At 46.3% G+C, this 24207-nt stretch overlaps 1 protein-coding gene and 1 non-coding gene across 3 annotated transcripts; both read right to left on the bottom strand.

Moving 5' to 3' along the window:
* Nucleotides 1-2333: 2333 nt before the first annotated feature.
* LOC136650629 (U5 spliceosomal RNA) lies at nucleotides 2334-2449 on the bottom strand. Its single transcript, XR_010794452.1, has one exon. It is a non-coding gene; the product is annotated as a U5 spliceosomal RNA (small nuclear RNA).
* A 2402-nt stretch (nucleotides 2450-4851) lies between these two features.
* PTK6 (protein tyrosine kinase 6) lies at nucleotides 4852-16654 on the bottom strand. 2 transcript variants are annotated; one of them, XM_066623958.1, is made up of 8 exons: nucleotides 16387-16654; nucleotides 14023-14144; nucleotides 13422-13585; nucleotides 11678-11831; nucleotides 10398-10559; nucleotides 10004-10185; nucleotides 8129-8282; nucleotides 4852-5962 (listed from the first exon to the last, which is right to left on the bottom strand). In XM_066623958.1, the coding sequence occupies exons 1-8, from the start codon at nucleotides 16623-16625 to the stop codon at nucleotides 5775-5777; spliced, it is 1365 nt and encodes a 454-aa protein (XP_066480055.1). In that variant the 5' UTR covers nucleotides 16626-16654; the 3' UTR covers nucleotides 4852-5774. The 2 variants fall into 2 exon arrangements, with proteins under 2 accessions (XP_066480055.1, XP_066480056.1); XM_066623959.1 differs by having other exon boundaries at nucleotides 5879-5962; nucleotides 8129-8233.
* Nucleotides 16655-24207: the final 7553 nt, after the last annotated feature.

The following is a 24207-nucleotide window of genomic DNA, read 5'->3' on the forward strand; positions in this document are numbered from 1 at the left end:
AGGTTTGGGATCAGAGTTTTCCTTCTCTCAGATGAGCTGCCTTCCCAGGCTGACGAGTCCCATCTGCCCGGTGGCTGTTTAGTCGCCTCTTACGACAAGTACAGCCAAACTGAGGGCCTGTCTCCAAGAGCTCCTCCTCTTATTATAAGTGTTCCATTTTAGATTATTTCAGATTATCTTTCTCTATTCCTTTCAATCTAATCTTTTTTTTTAAGGTAGTATGTACTTGCATTGCTGGGACAGTCTCGTAACACGAAATCAGTTGCTGCCATGGCCAAGATGGCTTTAAACTGGAATTAAACCAGAAGTTCCCGTGTTTCCCTTTCATGGCACCCTTAGTGCATCAATAATATCTTCATAGTGCCCATAAGCTAAAAGAAATAAATACCTGAAAAATACCTGTTTCACTTGAAAATTTAAAGCATCCTGCAGCATCCTTGTGAGTTCACTGTTGTGCCTTGGGGCACTACAGCACACCGTCTGGGAACCATAGGATTGGAAAATTTTTTGGAGCCCAGATCCACTGAAATCTCTGACTATGGAATCGCCAGCAATGGAATTGTGGATGGAGCTTACTGGTGTAATTAGCAGTGTATCTGAACCAAGCCACAAGATCAAACAAGTTCCTCTAAGAAGCATTAAGGCAGCACCCCCCACAGCATACTAGTTAGGGAGTAAGCCCCATTGAAGTCAATAGGCTTCCTTCCTATTAAACAGATTGGCAAGCTTGCAATTGGGAGTAAGCCCCACTCAATGCAAGTGGGGAGTAAGCCCCACTCAATGAACTTAGGCCCCTAGGCTTGCAAACCCTGCTTGCTTCAGTGGCGCCTCTACCCTAGAGCATGGCCTTAAGATTCTCAAGGCAGCAGCCAGTGGCATAGCTAGAGGGGGTGCAAAGCACTAAGTTTCACAGGGAGCCTTGTTGTGCAAGCAGTTCCTCCCCCTCCAAGCCATTCTGGGCAGGAGGGAGCAAAACAGAGGCAGTAGGAAAATGGGGAAAGGGAGACCTTCCTCGCCTCAAGCCAAAATAGCAGCTTTTCAAGCATTGTACACTTAAAAAGTTTAACACAGCAAAAGCCACCAGCATCTCTTAGCACTAGAGCAGCATTTCTCAATGTTTGTCCCCTGCCTTACCACTTTGCATGGTCCACTTATTGGAAGTACCACTGGAAGTAACTGGCAAGGATGTCATCACCAGTTACTTCCAGATTGGGAGGCCAGACGCAATATCTGTAAGAGGCTCAGGGAAGATGGGAAGGCTTTTTTGAGCATGAGGAAAATGCACACTGGAGCACTGCCCACTGAGTTGAGCCTCGTACTGCTGCTTGTTGCGTTGCACTGCTGCCAGGTGGAAGGGAACTGGGGGTCCCAAGTCTACCACTAGCCACCACCTCAAGTACCACCCATGGAAAAAATGCCACTGCTTGAGGAACAGGGTAGTAGACACTACCCAGGACTAAAGCTGCTACTACTACCGCCACAGCAACTTGAGATCTTTCTTTTACAACAAAGGGCTTATTTGTAAGAGGCTATGGGCAGATGGGAGGGCTTTTTTGAGCATAAGGAAAATACACACAGGGAGCACTGCCCATTAAATTGAGCCTCCTACCGCGGTATGCTGTGAAGTCATTGTGGAGGAAAAGTGGAAGGAGTCTCACCTGTATCACAAGACAACACCTCGAGTACCGCCCATTGCGCAAATACTACTACTCTAAGAAAACCTTAATAGTCACTACTCACAACTACCACCGTACATAGAAACTTGGTATTGGTATTGGCAACCTTCAGTCTCGAAAGACTATGGTATCGCGCTCTGAAAGGTGGTTCTGGCACAGCGTCTAGTGTGGCTGAAAAGGCCAATCCGGGAGTGACAATCCCTTCCACACCAGGAGCAAGTGCAGTCTGTCCCTGGTCTGTCTCCCTGGCTTATGGGCCTTCCTTCTTTGCCTCTTAGCCTCAGACTGTTGGCAAAGTGTCTCTTCAAACTGGGAAAGGCCATGCTGCACAGCCTGCCTCCAAGCGGGCCGCTCAGAGGCCAGGGTTTCCCACTTGTTGAGATCCATTCCTAAGGCCTTCAGATCCCTCTTGCAGATGTCCTTGTATCGCAGCTGTGGTCTACCTGTAGGGCGCTTTCCTTGCACGAGTTCTCCATAGAGGAGATCCTTTGGAATCCGGCCATCATCCATTCTCACGACATGACCGAGCCTACGCAGGCGTCTCTGTTTCAGCAGTGAATACATGCTAGGGATTCCAGCACGTTCCAGGACTGTGTTGTTTGGAACTTTGTCCTATCAGATAGAAACTTAAAATCTTTTTTTTCACAACCAGTAAGTAGCTCCACCGAAGCAGAGCCTCAAAAAATTAGTCATAAACTCATAAATGTTCCTCTCCACGGAAATCTTTAGTAAAAGGCGAAAGATTTATGCGATCTGAAGAGAAACCAGAGTATGCTTTGTTCTTTCTGGGAGGCCAGGCACAGCACACCTGACTGCCACTCAGGTTAGGGTCACCCACCCGGCTGCTCATCACCCTTGTGCGCCGTGGTCGGCAGAAGGCAAACAGTGACACTGACATCCCCGCCCCGGTTCCCGAGCCCTGCCGTTCAGGCTGCTCCGTTAAAAGCGGCGGAGAGCGCACCGGCCTGCGCGCAATGCATCATGGTCGCAACGTATGCAAATCCGCTCCCGGGCTCATTCCCAGGTCAGCCCCGCTCCCGCCAGAGTCCCCCGTGAGGTCTGTGCAACTTGCAAGCGTCAGGGCAAGAGTTTCCTTGTGCTTTCCTGATTCCAATCTTGCAACACTCAGTGAATTGTGCATGGATTCTTCTCCTGGGTGGTGGTGGTTTTGGTATGCAATCAACATCCAACTTGCAAGTCCCCACATTATGCGACAGCAGGAGGAGCTGGCAGCTGACTGCCCACTGTTGCAAATTGATCTAGCAAATATCAGGGATGGGCAGTGGGTGGGGAGGCGGGGGAGCCCTTCGAAAAGCGCTGCCACTGTGGGAGGTGTGCAAGTACACACAACCCATGCGTGCTGTGGCGGACCCCACAGGAGGGGCTGGCAGCTGACTGCCCACTGTTGCAAATTGATTTAGCAAATATCAGGGTTGTGCAGTGGAGGGGGGGGAGGCAGAGCCTCCTCACTGGAGCCCTTTGAAAAGCACCGCTGCTGTGCAGCAGCGCTTTTCGAAGGGCTCCAGTGGGGAGGCTCTGTCTTCCCTGCTTCCCAACCCACTGCCCATCCCTGGCAAGAATGTATTTAACCATCTGACATCGTTACCGTCTGGTTTCATATTCACCTCAAATGCTAAGGTGAGTTAGAGCATCTGTTTTAGCGATAAATACACATAGGAAGCATTTGGAATTCTACTGTTCTTTAGCGGCTGTGGTTATGAGTGCAGCAGGGTAATAAGCGGGCATGGAGGGAAAAGTAGTTCACATTAAAATATCTGGTGAGGGGCTTTAAGTAAGGGAGATATAGCAAGGATCCAAAGAGGTGTCTGACAAGACTTTTGATGCTTTTCCAACAGTCATTTCACAATCTGCTTTTGAAAGTTCCTGTTTCAGACGTAGATTGCTTATGCGCCAGGAAGGTGCAAGGGTTACTGCCTGTTCAAGAAACACATGCCCAGGGGTCTGTTGGGCAAGTGGAACTAGGTGCAAGGTTCTTAGAACTGGCCTGGCCCTGTTCTCAGCTTGCATGCATTTGGGCTGCATATAGTAGTAGTGTCACAAACCTACTGCTACTATTCCACACTTGTCATGGCCTTTGGAGCTCAGTGTTTACCATTACTGCTCATCTCACCCCTGTGCATTGTATATATGCGTAACATCCATGTGTGTGCAATGTGTGTACAGGAGGATCACTGTATGCCTCTGATGAAAATGACTCTGGTCCATAGCTTATGCCACAGGAAATAGATCAGGTTACTTTAAAAACTCTTTATTGACTTTACAGCACCTGTGATTAAATAAGAAATCTGTGTTTTTTTTCCTTCCCCAAATAATCTTTACAGTTAGCATCCATCTTTCAACACAAGAGGTAACAAGAAGTTTGGGGTTGCTTAAATAAGCTTGTGCAACAATAAACTAATATCAGAGTATTTTCTTTGGCCACATTCACAAGGGATGTAAAGAACACAATTTTTGTCATAAACATGGTGAATGCGGTATGTAAGATGGCTTGGATTCATTTTTAACAGGATAACACTTATCCCTTGAAATGTCACTGTTTGATTTGAAAGATCTGGCAGATTCATACTATTGCTGTTTCTCTGATCAGATCCATCCACCGAGCGGTACATCAGTCAACCATTGCCAGTTTTGCTCCCTCCCAAGCACTGGAGGGGCCTTTCCTCCTGGGGCCAAAGGCTTTCTATAAGGGATGGGATAACCCAGCATGGCACAAGTCGAGCCTAGAGTCTCCACTCCCTGCAACTCAACTCAAAAACGAGTCATAATGAGGGCACTTTCCAAGTCGCCTAGTCACCCCTTTGTGACTCAATAGGACTCAAGTCAAGTCACCCCCCCCCCGGTAAAAAGCCCGCAATGGCTTTGCAGAGGAAAACAGGGCTGCTGCCAGGGTGCGTGTGTGTCAGAGTTCACTTTAAACACTTTCCTGATGTCCCCGCCCATTTGTAAACAGTGCAGGAGGGGTGGGAGGGACTGCAAGAGAGTGGGGTCACGAGCAGCAGCTGCAAGGCCTTCCAGGATGACCCAATCCTTTGCAGCTGTACTCATAAGTAGTCCCACTGCACCTGGTCATTCTATGAGGCTTCCTCCACCCAAGTAACAATGGAACGCCTCACAGCAGTCATACACTGAAAAGCGTGATCACTATGAACTGCCCCCCCCCCCGGCTTCTGCAGCCAACTGTAAGGCAAGAACACTCTTGGCTCCTCCTTCTGCCCTCCCTCAGCCAAAGAAAACACCAGAATGCCCATCCTTCATCCAATGATCATCGAAGGAAAATAGAGCTTGTTTCTGCCTCTCCCTTCCTGCTCGGATGCATTAACCCTCCCCTGCTTCCTAGCTGGAACTTCCCTGCTGCTCACCTGGTCTGAATGGTGGCCCCACAAGGCTTTTCATGCTGCAAAAACAGTAAGCAAGCACACCCAGATACAGGCAGACTCAAGTCTGCACACATGGGGATGAGTGCCAAGTCAGAGGCTCTTGACTCAAGTGTTTTTTCGAGTCTTCCACACGCGCGACTCACAAGTCAGCGAAAAAGTCAGGCATTTTCACAACAAGTCCTAATTATTCCTAAATAAGAAAGTCCTAAAAGAGTTGAGTTCCCAACGCTGCTCTCTATAACAGTAAAATGATAAGAACAAATTCTGAATACTATCACATCTCGGAATGGCATCAACAGACCTTCTGGAAACACATAAATCCATTTAGGTTCTTCCTGTGAATGCAGCCTTCAACTTTAAGAGATCAGCTGTTCCTTGTGCCTTCCAGATTCTTTCCAACTCAGGAACACAGAGTAATAGTGCCCATGGATTCTTCTGCCTGGTGCATGATAGTTTTGACATCCAATGAACATCCAATTTGCAAGCCCTCACCTTCTGTTCTGATGCACAATTCAAACTGGACAACACTTCATAAATGCCCCATTTCCCCTATTAAGACCTTGTTTATCCCCGTAGCTTAAGGCCTGCTCAGTCACCTCTCCCTTAAGAGTATGTGTATGTCAGGATGCTGGAGGTCTCCTCTTCATATCAAACTTGTGAGCCTTCAAGGGAGGGGCAAAAGTGGAAAAATGGGTTCCTTTCACTCAGGATTCTCATAATTGGTGAAACTTTGAAGCAGCCCACTGAGGTGCTTGAAATCTGGCCTTTCATCCGGATTCAGCTTCCAGCATTTACACATGATATTATACAGGGTGGGTGGGCACTTGGGTGGACAATGCATCCTGAAACCAGTTTGGACTTGCTTGACAACTTCACTGTTGCTCATACCTGCAAAGGAGAGGAAGACTATAATATTAATAAGGAAGAAACACAAAAAGCATCTGCAGTTAAAATCAGTCAGTCTGACCAGATGTTACTGGTTTCATATTTTAAACCTTATCACCTGTGACTAACACAACTATCTAAATATATGATTGTTGCCATTAGCGCACAGTGAATTACATAGTGCTTTGCAGGGCATCATAAAGAAATTGATCACTGCCGGTGGCATAGCTACGGGGGTGGCGGCGTTGTAAGTACTGCAGGTGCTGTGATGTGCTGTGTTTGTGGCCCCTCCCTCATGCCATTGGAGCAGTGGGAGATGGCAAGTAGGAGGGGCTGAATACATGGCATATCACTGCGCCTGCAGTACTTACCACACCACCAGCCTCTAGCTACACCACTGACCCCTTCCCTAACTGGAACTTTGAATCTAAGTGGAAGAGAAAACAAAAAAGATGAGTGCAAGCAAATGTACCTCTGCCTTAAACCAAATCAGACCCTTGGTCTATCTAGGGCAGGATTATCTCCTGGCAGGAGATAATCAAGACCAAGGTCTTTGTCAGCACTCCAACCTGAAGTCTTGGCACTGAGCCTGGGACCAGGGCCTCTCAGAGGAATTTTATCAGGGGGTACAAAGTTTCTTTTGGGCCCCCTTTGCAAAGGGGGAGGGGTGAAACAGAGTGGGGGAGGGTGGTGATAGGCAAGCAGGATGGGGGCAGGGAGGGGCAAAACAGGGTGGGGGGAGAGTGGAGACAGCTGGAAAAGTCTTCTGAGCCCTGGTCTACCCACCCATGTGGCATCAGCAGATAGATACAGTAATGGGGAAAACCAACCACATTCCTAAGCATACATGGCTTGCCAGTAGCTGCAGCTGCATGCTGGTGGTAGTGTCCCCAGCATCCCATGCAGGCAACAAGTCTGAATAGATAGGAAAATGTAAGATCCCAGGACATTTCTGGGCCCCCTCCTTTGGCTCCTGGGCCCCCTTTTTGACCCTGGGCCCAGGTACAAATTACCCCCTTTACCCCCCTCTCCTAGGCCCTGCCTGGGACCTTCTGTGTGCACAGCTAATGCTCTACCACTAAATTGGGGCACCTTCCTTAAACTTATGCTTAAAGACCCAGCCTAATAAACCATTTATTGACCTTGGTCTGTCTTGCTTGGTACTAATTACTTTGATTAGCGGCAGTACTCCAAGGTCTCAGGCATTCATTTCTCCCCAGCAGTGCTATCAGAGATTCTTTAAACTGGGAGGTGTCAGGGACTGAATAGAGCTCTTTTGTATACATAGCATGAACTCTGCCAGTGCCCTCCATACTAACATACAGGGCTGGCTCATCCAGGACCCCAACTGAGACAATCATCTCCTGCAGCAGATGGGTGCCAGTCACTCATTTCTGTCCACCCATTCACCTCCAGTGCGCCTCAACTCCTCATTCTTTGGACTGGAAAAGGCAGCAGGAGACGGGGTAGAAGACAAAGTATGGTGGAAAAGTGACTGGTGGGCTAGCTAGAGCAAACACCTCCCTCCTCCTTTTCCAGTCCAAGGAACAAAGGTGGGGAGCAGGGGACTGCACATCACTAGACTGGGGGAATCAACATTTGGTTCACTTCCTCAGCTGCCAGGCCAGGCCTGCTGAAGTGCAAAGATCTGGCACAGAGAAGCATCTCTGTGAAATTTAACACATCAAGATCCTTGTTTCAACTAGCATTGAAACTGAATGTTGCACTTTTATCAAGTTCCTTGCTTGAGTTCTAACTTAAAAAGTTAAATTTTCCCCTAGTTTTTTAAAAAATGAACAAATTTCAAACTTCAACAATTAATTTTCAAAGTATTAAAAAAAACTTAATACTGTTTTATAAAGTGAGGCCCCTTCAACATGCCTGTAGCACATTATATCCTGTTCCCAAGAAAGGACAAGCCAAAGGCTGTTCTCCTCTCACTGAGAGCCCAGTCCTATCCAATTTTCCAGTGCCAGTGCAACTACGCCAATGGGGCATGCACAGCATCCTGTGGTGGGGAGGCAGTCACAGAGGCCTCCTCAAGGAAAGGGAACATTTGTTCCTTTGCCTTGGAGCTGCATTGCAGCTGCGCCAGTGCTGGAAAGTTGGATAGGATTAGGCCCTCACTCTGTAACACAAACCACAAAGTCTGTCTTGTTGGCGGAATACCTGGATATGGGATCTGGCCAAGAGTCATTATTTCATACAGGAGGATTCCAAAGGACCAGATGTCTGATTTGATGGAATAGCGTCCATGGGAAAGTGCCTCAGGTGCTGTCCATTTGTAAGGTATATTGTGGGAGTAAGAGAGATAAATGTCATCCTGTTTAAAAAAAAATTAGGGTGATGATGGCGAGGACAACTACTTCTTTTTTTTTAAACTCCACCCTTCATGCATGATTTCCTTCCCCCTTCTCACATTTCCTTGTGAGGTAGGCTAGGTTAAGTAAGAGTGCGTTTCTGATTTTTTTACCGACCCTTCCTCCATGGAGCTCAAGACATGGCTGATGGCTCTAACCCCAACCCTATTAAATCCTTACAACAGCCTTGCAAGGTAGGTTTGAAGGAAAGTAGCTGCTCCAAGGTCACGAAGGGAGCTTCATGGCGGGGCAGGGATTTGCGCCCAGGTCTCTTTGGTTCCATGTGCAGTGTTCCACTTATTAATAATGACTGGAGGAACTGCATGCTACATGTGTAACACAGGGCACAATCCTAATCAGGTCTTCTCAGATGTAAGTCCTATTTTGTTCAATGGGGCTTACTCTCAGGAAAGTGTGGTTAGGATTGTAGCCAAAACCTGTTAAAGGATTTAAGGGACCATACAGATGCTAAACATCATCATCATCATCATCTCTTCCACCTCACATACATCTCAATGGGATTTGCTTCTAAATAAAAGTGGAACTATACATTTCACACAGATGTATGGAACAAAAATCTGGGAGATGCTTTTGGGCTGGTGTCGAAATTGGCAGACGTACACATTGTAAGGCATCCACGCTTTCCCATGATGGTTGTGAGAGACAGTGTCAGGAACTGTGACTTTCTCCCCCCCCCCCCCCAGTGTTAAATTCAAAATTTGGTGTGGGGAGAATGCAGTCAGAGCCAGCGTGGTGCAAAATCTTTCTGAAATCTCAGGACCAAAAGGCATTGGTGTGCAGTGATTGGTTTAGCTTTATTCAAGTGTAGGAGCTAAATGTAGCCATGATTTGAACAAGAACCACAGCAGAGAAGAATAAAGTAAGTTTAACTCTTAACTTCCCACTGCTTTTGTCAAAATGTCATTTGCTACAATGGTATTTTAAGGGTTCAGTATTCACTGAAGGATTTAATGCTCTCCACTGCCTCGGGTCTGTACGTCTACGTATATGCAGGTAAACCTAAGCCTGTAACTACACAACAGTATCACATTTAACATTTAATGTCATGTGGTTGGGGGCTTCAGCTCTTTGTCCCTTCCCATGTCTAGCAAACTACGAATGTATTATGAGACAGATTGAACCCGCAGAATAAATTATGCAAACTAATATTCTGCAGAGCTTGGTGCTGAATTTTGGAGGACTTTGCTGCAGAGTTCTGGCAGCTTCTTCAATACAACCCAGAGCTTAACCTGCCCACTTATCCCTGAATTGTTGATATTGTCAGAGGCCTGGGACTCTACCCTTTGTATTTTCTGCAAACCCATAAGAACATAAGAACAGCCCCACTGGATCGGGCCATAGGCCCATCTAGTCCAGCTTCCTGTATCTCACAGTGGCCCACCAAATGCCTCAGGCGGCACACAAGACACCTATATCCTGGTGCCCTCCCTTGCATCTGGCATTTTGACATAACCCATTTCTTAAATCAGGAGGTTGCACAGACACATCGTGGCTTGTAACCCGTGATGGATTTTTTCCTCTAGGAATTTGTCCAATCTCCTTTTAGAGGCATCTAGGCCTGATGCCATCACCACATCCTGTGACAAGGAGTTCCACAGATTAACTACTCTCCCCCCCCCATTTCAATTCTGACCTTTTTTCTTCCCAGCTGGGACTGAAATACCTTGATAAGTTTGGCCATGCCAAAATCTCCCACTTTGCAGATGTTGTTCTCCCCAACCAGGATATTCCTGGCTGCCAGATCTCGATGGATGAAATTCTGCGACTCCAGGTAGCACATCCCATCAGCCACTTGGGAGGCCATGTCAACTAGCTCTGCAATTTGCAGCTGTTTTCCTGTGGAATCTGAAAAGCAGCACACAGAGACATTCTTCTCAGGAGTACAGCCTCTTCTGAAAACATGACTCAATTCTCTCTCACAGAGATAACTGCAGCAACAGCTGACTCAGACGTAGGCAGACAAGACAATGCATAAATGCTGATGAACATGCTGGGGAAGGCAGGGTAGGACTGTTCCCACTGAATTAATATTATCAACAAAAGGGAAAGAGCCTCACCCCGGAGGAATTCCAGCAGGCTTCCTTTGCTCATGATCTCCGTAATGATGTAAATGGGATCCCCAAGGGAAGAGATAGCATAAAGTGAGAGGATGTGTTTGTGTCTCAGCTTCTTCATAGCCTCAATTTCATTCTTGAACATGTCTTGGTATGTCAGGTCAGCTGGAGAAACCACGTGCAAGAAAAAGAAGGTGAGCAGTTTCTTGGCTTCAGAAAACTTCTGCATAACATCTGAGCCTGCTCAGGATTGTTGGCTACAAACCAAAGCACACCAAGTTCCCAGCAACAGTTACATCTGGTTTATCAAACGGAGGTGATGTCTCTGTTGAGCAAGGATTTTGAAGAAGAACAAAATGACACCATGGGGGGAGGGCATTGCCCTCCAACACTCCTTCCAGCTCCATCTGTGATTGTGCAAAAGATTCTGGGTCACGTGTTCAGTTTGTCCTGGAGCTGATGATGCTGAAACCAGACTGAGAACCCAGACTAAATTCTGCAGCTTCAGTCATGGTGAGCACCCCTTCAACTGTCACCAGACTGAGATGACACCAGCGGTTCCCAAATTGTGCACTGCAACACACAAGGGCACCACAGTGAACTCTCAGAGGCGCTGTGGGATGTCCCCAGTAGCCTCTTCTTCCAGGCTTTCCCAAGATCTTCCATGATCCAAGATGGCAGTGCCAGGTAGAACCAGGAAGAAGAGGCCACCATGAAAAAGGGTGCCACGACCCTGGTAAGTTGGACTACATGTGGGAGGTGGCCTCCCACTCTGTTTTTCTAGAGTTTTCTCTTTCTGAGCACGCTTAGGCAGATATGTGTAGAAATAAAAATGCGTTTCACTTAGCAATTCCCCAGCTTTAAAAGGTTCTAAAAGTCCACACAGAAACCCACCTTTTGGGCAGGGCGGAACCGAGCCCACTGAGGGGCTTAGCTGGCAGCCCTCCCTCTGCACCCAAAAATGCACTGACAGTAGGGGAAGCCCGGGAATGGAGGTCACCTTTTCTCTCCTAATAATAAACTTTTGCAGCAATGCCACAGAAAATTTGCTAAGGCTCCCCTCTCATCTGGGACATCCCAATGGAACATCCAAGGGATACTTGAGAGGTAAGAAAAGAGAGGTCAGAGGTTTCATCCATGTTTGTGGTCTTTGTCTTTAAAATGTGGTAGTTCTTCATTGTTTTGTTTGCTTATACTGTACATCACCTTTTGAAACTTTCATTTAGAAGATGGCATATGTTAATTGCTGTCCTCAGCTTCTCCTTGCTAGGCAAAAGTCTCACCTCTGGGCAACACTTTGATCGCCACTTTGACTTTGTTCTTCCAGTAGCCTTCATAAACTTCTCCAAAGTATCCAGCCCCCAGTTTCCTGATCAGGCTGAACTCTTCCTTTGGCCTTTCCCAATCATCCCAGTGAGGCATTGCTTTGGGTTCTTGCTGGTGTCAAAAAGAAACCACAATTTTGGTTAGAGGTTTCTGCCAGGGACTTTTGCAGCTTCTGTGGCTTTCAACACATTTCATCTCATGTTCCTCTTAAAAAAAAGAACAACAATGTCCTTCTTTCACCATCTGCTCTTGGGTTACTTAATTACCCAGCGCTTGGGTCAACAGACCAATTAGGACATGACTATACTACAAATTAAGCAACCTAGTTCTAAACCAAAACTTTATATTGGTTCTAAACCAGTTTAATTGTCATGGTTTCCTCCAAAGGAAACCTTCTTATGTTCAAAGACTTCCGGAAATTGAAGTTTCAGGAACACTCTGGGAATTCTCTGTTAGAGATCATGGGTCCACCTCACAGACCCATTGTTCCCAGGGTTCCCTAGGGAAAAGGAATTAATATTTAAGATTATGGTGTCAATCAGGGGGGTCAAACTTGTTTTATGCAGTGGGCCAAATAGCAGCATGTCCTTCTCATGTATGAACTCATTAGCTGCAAATGACAGAAGATATGCAAATCTTGATAATATTTGCAAGATATGGGAGAGGGCAGCAATTATCATGCTTGCTGCCCTTTCAGGCACCACTTCTACCAAGGCATCACTTCACGGCTCAGGTGCTCTGTGAAGTGATGCCCTGGCAGAAGCAGGGCTGGTGAAAGGGCAGCATTGGAAAACCCAAGTATCACGTGGACCAGATAAAGAGCTTCCATGGGCTGCATCCAGGCAGCAGGGCCTTATGACTGACACACCTGGTGTAGATGCACCCATGTGCAACCTGCTTGTGAGATTTTGAAGACATCTGGTTTGTCACTCTTGGATACAGAATGCTGAACCAGACAGGCTTTAGTCTGGTCTTACAAGACAGACTTATAGGGCAGCTCTAATAGTACTTATGTTCTTAACCAGTAGGGCATTGTGTGAAGAAGTACCAGTCCAGATGCTTAAAATGAATAGAAAGTTTTCTGAGTCTCAGAGAAATGCATTTTTCTGATGCTATTTTTTATTGTGGAGTTAGACCTACAATGCAGCTTGTTCAATATGAACTGCTCCCTATCAGGAACCCCTGCTTTATTTAATATAGCAGAGCTCAGGTTGCCACCTTTTGTTTTCAAAAACTGTGAAACAGGCTGAGTGCCCCTGGGCATGCACAGAGTACTTCTCTCTTCTTACAGGAAACACAACTAATGGAAGGGCATGGTCCCTTTAAGATTGTGCAGAGTGTTCCCTTAGAAAGGAGCTTCCTTTGTTTTTTAAAAAGCATATCTTACTGAAATAAGATCTCAAATTAGAGAAATGGCAACAACCAAAAATGCTGGCCATGGGCTTTCCCCCCAGCTTTATAACTTCCTGTTCTGGCAACTGGGTAGGCAGCTGAAACACTGGCTGGACGAGTTAAATCCTAGTTTGCTAGACTGCTGACAGCTTTAGGGTCAACAATTCCTTATTTTCCTTTTACTAAGTGTTCATCTATCAGATCTCGCAGAGCAGCACTAACATTTCTACTTATTAAGTCAAATGTGACTGTCTGTGTGACCTCTGGGGTTGCAAACTAGCCCAGGCCCTTTCCCAACTCAGTGTTTACCTTGTAGCAAGGGCTTGAGAGCATCAGGCCATGGGTGAGCCCCTTCCCTTTGTAGTATTCCAAGAGAGAGAGCAGATCTGGGAAGGGCCGGGTAGTGTTCATGTAGAAATTCCCCTGGGCATTGCGCAAGATCTTGTAGTGTCGAACCTGTGAGTCATCTCGGACTGTGAAATCAAGGAAGAGAAAGGTGAAATGAGGGAGTGATTATGAGGAAGAAAAAAAGCCCCAGCTAATTAAAAGGTGTTGATATCTTCCTCCTTCCATAAGTATCAGCATAAAAACTGGGCAACAAGCTATTCTGCAAACTGCTTGGAACGCTACCCTCTGTCATGCTGCACAAATATGGGAAAGGTCTTGGGAAAGTCTTCTTCTGTCTCTCTCGTCCTGAAAATGATCTAGCTGAGTAGGGAACCAGGAGGCAGTGCCCAGATGCAAAGAAGGGCCAGGCTCCTGTGCCCGGGGAATGTTGGCAAGTTCACCTTGTTAAGAAAGCGCTTGAAAAGCTGCATGTGCTGAAATTCTCCCTTCTGTACAATTGTGAAAGTCACAGTTCTGTCTAGGTTTGCATCTCATGAAGAGGGAGGGGGTGAAACACTCTTACCTGAAAGCACATATTCTGCCCCCTTCTTCTCACTTATTCGGATAAGGAAAGCCCCTCTTTTATTCTCTTCCGACAGCAGCCGATGCACCGTTTCAGAACGGGAAATCTGTCCAAAAAACCATCTTTGGGAAGAAAAAGGGACATGAGGAATGCAACTGTCCTGGTAGATCAGACCAGAAGTAAATTTGTCTAGCATTCTTCTTCCAACAACCAGTAAGCAGAGCATCTCTGGCAACTGTAGTAGATGATGTCCACCCACTGTAGTTTGCCTCAGATCAGAGCTATACTGCATTTAACATGGAGGTTCCAATTAGCAATCACCGATCCTCATTAACAGCTAATAGCTATTGACAAATTTTGAGTTTTCATAGGAAAGAGAATGCATCCTTCTTGCTTGGGCCTTTTCTGTTAAAAGATGTGCCCTCCTTCCCTCCCCAAATGTATTCAGTGTCCTCCTTACATTTTCAAGTGCCAAGGTGGTCAAGTTCTTCCTTGTCACCTTCCAGTGCTCAGAAGCGCATGCAGAAGCACATACTCTGATGGTCCCCATTTTACTAATTTTCTGGTATCTGTTCCTGATGAATCAGTCCCTATTTTGCCTTGCGAGGGCAGGGGGGTTAAGGATGCATTTTTTTAAAAAATGTTGTATGGTGAGGTTGCCATAAAGATAACATGTGGGAACCAGGTACGCTTAACTGGAAAGAAAGTTTTGTAAGTAGGTGGTGAAAAGGACATTTCAGCAGGTGCAGTCTGGCAGGCAGGAAAAAGAAAAAAACATTTGCCAAAATGTGTGTGAAGTGGTAGATTGCACACTGCATAGTGCTTTAGCATTGATGCATGTGCATTACAAATAAGACAAACCCCCCCCCCCACCACCACACCAGATATCTGACTTCTAGATCTCACACCAGCTTGTTGGTGCACCAAGGCAAATGTTGTTTTTCTTTTCCCACCTGCCAAACTGCACCTGCTGAAATGTCCTTTTCTACACAACTCTTACGAGCACAAGAGTCCTGCCCTTCTTGACATCTGGTCATCCTATAAAATTTTCAACTGTATTACTGCAATAATGGGGGTTGAGAAGCAAGATGAAGAGCTGCCCTAAACTGGGTTGGCTGATGTCCATCTAGTTCAGTCCCACCTACCCCGAATGATTGCCATTCTCCTGCACCCCGGCTGCTTGTGATCTTTTAACTGGACACATGCATGATAGGGTTGTCAGCTGACCAAAGAACTTTTGCCCTGCCCTTTTGCTTTCAACAAAAGCTTGGTCTGCAGAAATCAACAGGATATCTTTTTCACAGCACAGAATGTTATTAATGTTGTAATAAACATTACAACCTACTAATCTCTGCACATCCAGCTTCAGTTAAAGGCAGTGGTTCCCACACAGGAGGGAACCACAGAAACCAGCCAGGAGAATCCTCATGAAAAACCTGCCTTATATAAGGTTGTAGCCCTAATGGGCTGAGGTCAATGGCTCAAAAAAATTGGGAACCACTGGTCAAAGAATAGCTGCAATTGTCCATAGAAAAACTGGCAAGACAGTTGACGAATTGAACATTAAACACGTAGAGTACATGATTCTCCATCGTACCAGACCACAAAAAGAACTGCTCATTGCAAAACAGGTTGGCTACTGACCTTATTTATTTGGGGAGCATAAACAGTGTTTCTATCTTGGTACCTCCACCATGCATATCGGCTTGCTTGCTTGAGTCATCTGCAACTATTTGCTCTGCTTCTGGGGCACGGAAACTATGCAGTATAGATTTCCTATGGTGATATGGGGGTGCTGGCGTTAGTGTTGAAGGGGCAGGCGCATGGGTAGCTTTCCTTGGAAAGTGTGGTTGCACTGGAAACCTTTTGCTCTTCTTCACTCTATGTAAGCATGCTCTAAAATGCTAATTACTGCATTAAAACCTCTTGCAGTATTGTATATATACAGTCTGTAGTTCTGCAAAAGCAGAGAAAACTCACAGAATTCTGGAAACAATTTCTTTTCTTTAAAAAGCAAAAAGCAAATTTCTAACCCTTTTTAAAGAAAAGCGTTAAAACCTCTCTAGATAATACTGGGTGAGTGTTCAGAACCAGGAGTGGAAAGTGGTGGAATAAAATTTCCATGTTCAGGAAGTGCAACTTCAATGTCGCTCCATGCCTCTCTTTGCCTTTCCCAATGATCAGTCAAAGAAGCATAGATTATGCCCAGTGACTGGAAATGCAAAGGCACTTGATTTGCATATCAAGTCAATCACACTTTTCTTGGCACTGAAACTGGAAAAAGAGGGGTTAAGTCCAAAGTCCAAAGGGCTCCATCCTTATCTCTGTAGAGTTGGCTAAACATTCTCACATGCATGTACTTACGGCTGTGCTTCCATTGTCTCTTGCTTGGCCATATAGTTGTATGGAACATAACCTTCCTCCAGATTCTTTCCAGAGACATCCATCTTCTTGGCCCACCACCAGTCCCCTTTCTTCTCGATCACTTGGAAGACATCTCCTGCCTGGAAGCTTAATTCTGTTTCTGTCATAGCTTTGAAGTCCCACAGACTGGTGTAGAGGTTGCTCCTGGTTCCCCATGGTGGATCCAATTTGAAATTCATGATGTCAAACCAAGCAGTTGAAGTCCCAGCAGATGGAGAATCTTCAGTCTATCTCTCTCTGCAGTTAAAATACACCCACACACCACTGCTTTGCAATCTTTCCAGCCACAAACCCCTTTTCAAAATTCCATGCTCATCGAAGCCCTGGCTGACATACCTCCAGAGAGTCTTCCTGACTCTGTTGAGTTGTCTGAGGAGTGCCAGTTCAGGTAAGTGCCACTGCCTGCAAGAGACTTGTAATAAATCCTTCTCATTACTTCCTTTTTATAAGAGAACTGTAACAACCCAGCTCCGCCCTGCTGTTTCTACTCAAACAAAAGAAAGGGAAGAAGGTGGTGATATACAGAGGAGGAGGAGGAAGAGTAAGGAAGACAGTGCAGATTGGGTGCAGTGCCTAGTGGTTTGCAACCGAAACCCTTCTCCCTGCCTCTGTTTCACCCTTTAAATAGGGGTAAACTGGGAATAACCGAGAAAGATACATCACTGTCATCACCCTAGACCGTGAAATCAGAGGATTGGCAAAATTGACACTGAATAGGCAACAAATTTCACAGCTGCACACATTTATTAATTTGGCTAAGAATTCAAGCTTGAGGTTTTTGTTTTTAACACACAGAAATGTCACTTTTGAAATATATCACTGTAAAATTCTTTTTGCACCAAATTCAAGTGAGAATTTGACTGGAAAGTTTTGTCTGCTGAATGGGTTCAATTCTAGTAAGAAGTTTTTGCCAACTAAAAGTGTTTTCTATGTTAAAGGGCAGGAGGTCTGGTCTAGAGGGTAGAGCCTCCATTTGCCTGAAGATAACATCTGAAGGTCCTCAGTTTGAGGCCACTGGCACCGTGAATGGCAAGACCTTGAAGCAGCTAACAAGCTGAGCAGAGTTATTCCACCTGCTCTTTGGTGTGAGCAAAGAAGCGTCTTGGCTGCCCTCCCTGTGAGAGATGAAGGAGCTGCTTGTCAGCTTGCGTGGGAGGAAACTGGAGGCCAGAATGTGATACCAGATCAGAAAGATCCATCTGAAATGTTGTGGTTCTTGAAAGATAGAACCTTTCTTCGATTGTAAAAATCCCTACAGGGATTTAGAACAGCCTGCCTATGTAAACCGCCTTGAATTAAAGTCTGAGGAGAAATCTGACGACCAAGAAAGGTGGTATATAAATACCTGTATTATTATTATTATTATTATTATTATTATTAAAGATGGTCTCTCCAAAATCAGTGATCACCTGCAAACCCTCCGGAGAGAGACTGCAACAGGCAAGAGAAAATGTATTCTTACAATGCTGTAGTAATTAGATGGACAAGTGCAGGTCACAGAGCCCAGCAACCAGTGTCCACTTCCAACCCATCTCATCCCAAAACTGGGTTTCAACTGGGATGCCACCACCCAAAGTGTTTATATTGTTCCCTGTGGGTGTTTACCAAGTTTTCCCTGTGAGATTGGATGCTGGGGGGCTTCATGTGAGCCCCGGACTTTCCCCACTGTTGGAAGTCAGGTGGGCTTCACGGTCCACTGAGCTGGCTCAAAGCTAGGACTTTTGTTTACTGGTCATTTGGGGAAAAAGAGATGCTCAGACAATAAAGGACATAATAGGGAAAGTATGGCTACTGTCTTTGAAGGAGTTAGTGGCTCCTTTAGGATTCACAGACATCATAGAAGGCTCTGGGGTTATTGAAAAGACCAAAACAGAGCTGAAAATAGTAGAGGAGTAGGGACTTTCACCACCACCAGGAGGTAATATTCCTGCTTCAGGTTTGCAGCCCAGATGCTAAACCAGTTGCCTCAGAGATTCTCAATCAGCCTTGACAAGCTGGTAGGGTAGTAGCTAATGGCCTAATTCACATGTTACAATCAATGCATGTACAACCTGTGTTCAGTGTATGTGCATGCAACACTTCCATTTTGCTCTCACGGCCTGGGATGCCTCTGAAGTGGAGGGGTCGCTTGCACGCCTCAGTGAGGCTCCCTGCAAAACTTAGTGCATCGCACCCCCTTTAGCTACGCCACTGCTCCTCTTCTTTTGCATGACAGTCCTTGATGGCTGTCACAGTCTCCTCTTAGGTCTGCTCAAAATGTGCAGCTCTTCTGTGGGAAAATAGATCCATGAGTCACCACTGTGGGTTTCAGCTTGCATGTGATTTGCAACCACAAGTTCAGTCCAATCCAGGGCTTTCTTCAAACCAAAGGCTGTGCTGTTTCTTTCTCTGGTGCCAACAGTCATCTTGCAGCAGACTTCCTGGGGACTTGAGTCTTTGCTGGAAAAAACGAGGGCAGCCCAGCTCTTATCAGGGCACCACACAGAGCCCACCACGAGTGGCTGCTGCTTTGCACTGCTCTCTAGAATCTGTGTGACATAGTCAAAAACTGAGCCCTTCCATTCAAAACAGGATCCGTGAGTCATGTTGTAATACTGGTCATAATCCGAAATCTAGATGGGAGCAGGTGATTTCCTCCAGAATTCTTCCCCCGTTGACATTGTATCATGTGCCTGGCAGTTAAACCTCTGGCTGAGCTGTTGTGGTGGCTCAGAAGGATCAATTGCTCAGGGAATTTATTTGCAGTTCATCATCTTGAGGAAAGGAGACACTTTCAGTGAGGCTGAGATTACAACCTCACACAAGGACAGGCTGGAAAGAAGTCATTACCAGTTGAATGCTACCCTTTTCCCCACCTTAGCATGCAGCCATGCCCCAAAAAGCTGCACTGCACGCTATGATGGAGGGGGCCTATCTGGGGGCTTCAGGGGGAAAGGGAAATAATTTTCCCTTATGCTTCCATAAGGCATTGACTCCCAAGGCGTCTCCTCAGACCAGCTCTTTAGCTGGCACAAGTCCAAGAAGACAAAGGAAGTATGTCAGATCGTTCCAGAGGGGATAGCATCTGGTGCAAGTCACCTGGGCCGGGTGCCACCCCTTCCCACCTCCAATATGCCCCTGGCCCTCCTTGCTTTCTGATCCACCACCACCCACCCACCCTGCCTCTTCCACCAACCCTGCCAACTCACCACCACGGGTTGGTTTCTCTTCATTGCCATCACACACAGGGTTCTCCCCACCATCTGTAAACATAGAACAGCCCTGCTGCGTCAGGCCAAAGGCCCATCCAGTCCAGCCTCCTCTGTCTCACAGTGGCTCATCAGATGCCTCAGGGAGCACACAAAAGGTACCTGCACCCTGCTGTCCTCCCTTGCACCTGGCATTCTGAGGTAGCCTACTTTTAAAATCAGGAGGTTGCACAGACACATCATGGCTTGTAATGTGTAACCGACTTTTCCTCCAGAAATTTGTCCAGTTCTCTTTTAAAGGCATCTAGGCCAGATGCCATCACCACATCCTGTGGCAAGGGGTTCCACAGACTAATTACATGCTGGGTAAAAGAAATATTTTCTTTTGTCTATCCTTACTCTCCCAACACTCAATTTTAGTGGTTGTCCCCTGGTTCTGGTGTTGTGTGAGAGGGAAAAGAGCGTCTATCCACCCCCTGCATAATTTTGTATGTCTCAATCATGTCTCCTCTCAGGTACCTTTTTTCTATATTTAAGAGGCCCAAACACTGTAGCCTTTCCTCATAAGGAAGGTGCCCCAGCCCAGTAATCATCTTAGTCGCTCTCTTTTGCACCTTTTCCATTTCTACTAAGTCTTTTTTGAGATGTGGTGACCAGAACTGGACACAATACTCCAGGTGTGGCCTTACCATCGATTTGTACAACAGCATGATGATGTTAGCTATTTTATTCTCAATATGTTTTCTAATGATCCTGAGCATGGAATCAGCCTTGTTTATCATGATGGTGATGCCATCTTTACTGTGATGGTGGCCCAGAAATGTGTGGCTCTGCACACTTCCAGGAGTCATTTTATGATGCTGTAAACTAAGCATCAACCACTATTGGAATGCTAGCTCTGGTAGCAGTTGTATCGAAATCGTGGAAGATATCACCAAGGAGATAGGGTGTGGTGTCCACAGTGCCCCTTGCTCTAAGTAAATGCAGGGTTAAAACCCAGGTGGAAGCTGAAGGGGTGCTGCACAGCTGCAGCCATTAGAAGCTAAAGTGAACCTAGAAGTATATAAACAGCACCAGGAGGAACTAGGGGGTGTGGAAGGAGTGCAGGTGGGAGAGGTGGCTGACTTTTGGCTTGGCAACTCTGACTGATTGGACTGGCTTACCTAGAATCTGACCTAGGACTGTGACTTGGCTTATTGACTCTGGCCTGGATACTCTGACTGATGTGACTGACTTACCTGGAATCTGTGGACTGTGACTTGGCTCTGACTTTTGCTTGCTGCACTCCTGAGTTTAACAAGGGAAACTAATTAGCCTTAAGTGGGCACAAGGCCTAGAGAGGAGGAGCTCTGGCAAGACAGCAGTGCAGCCTAATAGGGCTGGGCTATAGATGTGCTGTTTAAAGCACTCATACCATAAGCACATGGAGAAATCTGTAGCATGTACAGGAATTGAGTGTAGTGGCCAATGGTACAATTCAGTGATTTGACATTTAAGAAAGAGGGAGGTTTGGGCAAAGATTAACCTACAACAAGTTTAAGAACAGCCCCTCTGGATCAGGCCATAGGCCCATCAAGTCCAGCTTCCTGTATCTCACAGTGGCCCAGGCATTCCTGTATCTCACCAAATGCCCCAGGGAGCACACCAGATAACAAGAGACCTGCAAGAGACCTTCTTATGTTAAGGCTTCCTGGGAATTGTAGTTAAGAACATAAGAACAGCCCCACTGGATCAGGCCACAGGCCCATCTAGTCCAGCTTCCTGTATCTCACAGCGGCCCACCAAATGCCCCAGGGAGCACACTTGATAGTGTAGCTAATGTAGAGAGAATATGATATTCTACAGAATAATCTGGACACTTCTTTTAAATAATCTGGACACTTTGTTAATGTTAAAAAACCTTGAGTGATTCAATTAAAAACAAAACAAAACAACTTTGCACAATTTAACATTGTGACCACTGCAAAATGTGCTCAAACAAACAAACACTAGCCAGCCACAGGATGTTCTAATGAGGTTTTACTGCACTGAATTTTGAAATTCTATTTGGGAAGTGAGATGTTACACAACAATATTCCCATCACCATTTATGACATCTAAAACGTGAAGAAATCTACTTCCAGGATTTGTAGAAAGCTGTATAGCCTGTATATGTGCATCTGGAGCTTTTTTGCTGGATCTGCTCCTGGATTTTTACTATGCAGAAAATGAGTGGATAGGACTAGTTTCTGCCTGAGAGCTATTGTTAAAAGCAGTGGACAACTCACAACTGAGGTAGCACCTGTAAAAATACCACTCGTGATGAAAATGGCTGGTTTATTTGGAACATGCTGACTACAATACTGTCTACTCACAGTGCAGGAACATAAGAACATAAGAACAGCCCCACTGGATCAGGCCATAGGCCCATCTAGTCCAGCTTCCTGTATCTCACAGCGGCCCACCAAAAGCCCCAGGGAGCACACCAGATAACAAGAGACCTCATCCTGGTGCCCTCCCTTTCATCTGGCATTCTGACATAACCCATTTCTAAAATCAGGAGGTTGCACATACACATCATGGCTTGTACCCCGTAATGGATTTTTCCTCCAGAGACTTGTCCAATCCCCTTTTAAAGGAGTCTAGGGTAGACGCCAGCACCACATCCTGTGGCAAGGAGTTCCACAGACCGACCACATGCTGAGTAAAGAAATATTTTCTTTTGTCTGTCCTAACCCGCCCAACACGCAATTTTAGTGGATGTCCCCTGGTTCTGGTATTATGTGAGAGTGTAAAGAGCATCTCCCTATCCACTCTGTCCATCCCCTGCATAATTTTGTATGTCTCAATCATGCCCCCCCTCAGGCATCTCTTTTCTAGGCTGAAGAGGCCCAAACGCCGTAGCCTTTCCTCATAAGGAAGGTGCCCCAGCCCCATAATCAGCTTAGTCGCTCTCTTTTGCGCCTTTTCCATTTCCACTATGTCTTTTTTGAGATGCAGCGACCAGAACTGGACACAATACTCCAGGTGTGGCCTTACCATAGATTTGTACAACGGCATTATAATACTAGCCATTTTGTTCTCAATACCCTTCCTAATGATCCCAAGCATAGAATTGGCCTTCTTCACTGCCGCCGCACATTGGGTCGACACTTTCATCGACCTGTCCACCACCACCCCAAGATCTCTCTCCTGATCTGTCACAGACAGCTCAGAACCCATCAGCCTATATGTGAAGTTTTGATTTTTTGCCCCAAGGTGCATGACTTTACACTTACTGACATCGAAACGCATTTGCCATTTTGCTGCCCATACTGCCAGTTTGGAGAGATCCTTCTGGAGTTCCTCACAATCACTTCTGGTCTTCACCACTCGGAAAAGTTTGGTGTCGTCTGCAAACTTAGCCACTTCACTGCTCAACCCTGTCTCCAGGTCATTTATGAAGAGGTTGAAAAGCACCGGTCCCAAGACAGATCCTTGGGGCACACCGCTTTTCACTTCTCTCCATTGTGAAAATTGCCCATTGACACCCACTCTCTGCTTCCTGGCCTCCAACCAGTTCTCAATCCATGAGAGGACCTGTCCTCTAATTCCCTGACTGTGGAGTTTTTTCAGTAGCCTTTGGTGAGGGACCGTGTCAAACGCCTTCTGAAAGTCCAGATATATAACAATAATAATAATAATAATAATAATAATAATAATAATAATAATAATAATAATAATGTCCACAGGTTCTCCCAAATCCACATGCCTATTGACCTTTGAGGAAAAGGACACCACCAGCAATCCCATTAAATGTGAGGACATACCAAGCTGTCTCCTTCCCAGTGATCTGACTGCCACTAATTGAGTACAACCTTTTAGATTGCAAATAAGATTGCCCTCTGGTGTAATGGGAGAAAGAGGAATTCTCCAGACCCTAGGTGTCACAATTGCTGCCACTCATAAGAACATAAGAACAGCCCCACTGGATCAGGCCATAGGCCCATCTAGTCCAGCTTCCTGTATTTCACAGCGGCCCACCAAATGTCCACAGATGCTCCAGGGTGGCTGTCTTCTGGAATGCTTGCACTGTTGCGCAGCTGAAAAGGTCCTCGGCCCAGGGAGAAACGGGGACGGGAGGGGGGGACATCCTTCCAGAGAGGCCCCGATCCTGCAGACGAGAGACAGGCAGAGACTTCAAAGAACGTCAGCATCCCCAGTAGCCTAACACGGGTCACAGTCACTGCTAAGGATCACAGCAGTGGGGAACTGCAGCCCTGGCGGAGCCTCAATGACGCCTCTGCTTCCCCAGCCAGCCTGCTGCAGCGCAGGCGCTGCGCGTCCAGGAAACTCTTTGCAAAGCGTATAAGAACAGCCCCGCTGGATCAGGCCATAGGCCCATCTAGTCCAGCTTCCTGTATCTCACAGCGGCCCAACAAATGTCCCAGGGAGCACACAAGACAACAAGAGTCCTGTATCCTGATGCCCTCCCTTGCATCTGGCATTCTGACATAGCCCATTTCTAAAATCAGGAGGTTGCACATACACATCATGGCTTGTACCCCGTAATGGATTTTTCCTCCAAAAACTTGTCCACTCCCCTTTTCAAGGC

The sequence above is a fragment of the Tiliqua scincoides genome, chromosome 4 (assembly GCF_035046505.1).
Source record: "Tiliqua scincoides isolate rTilSci1 chromosome 4, rTilSci1.hap2, whole genome shotgun sequence".
Taxonomy (NCBI): domain Eukaryota; kingdom Metazoa; phylum Chordata; class Lepidosauria; order Squamata; family Scincidae; genus Tiliqua; species Tiliqua scincoides.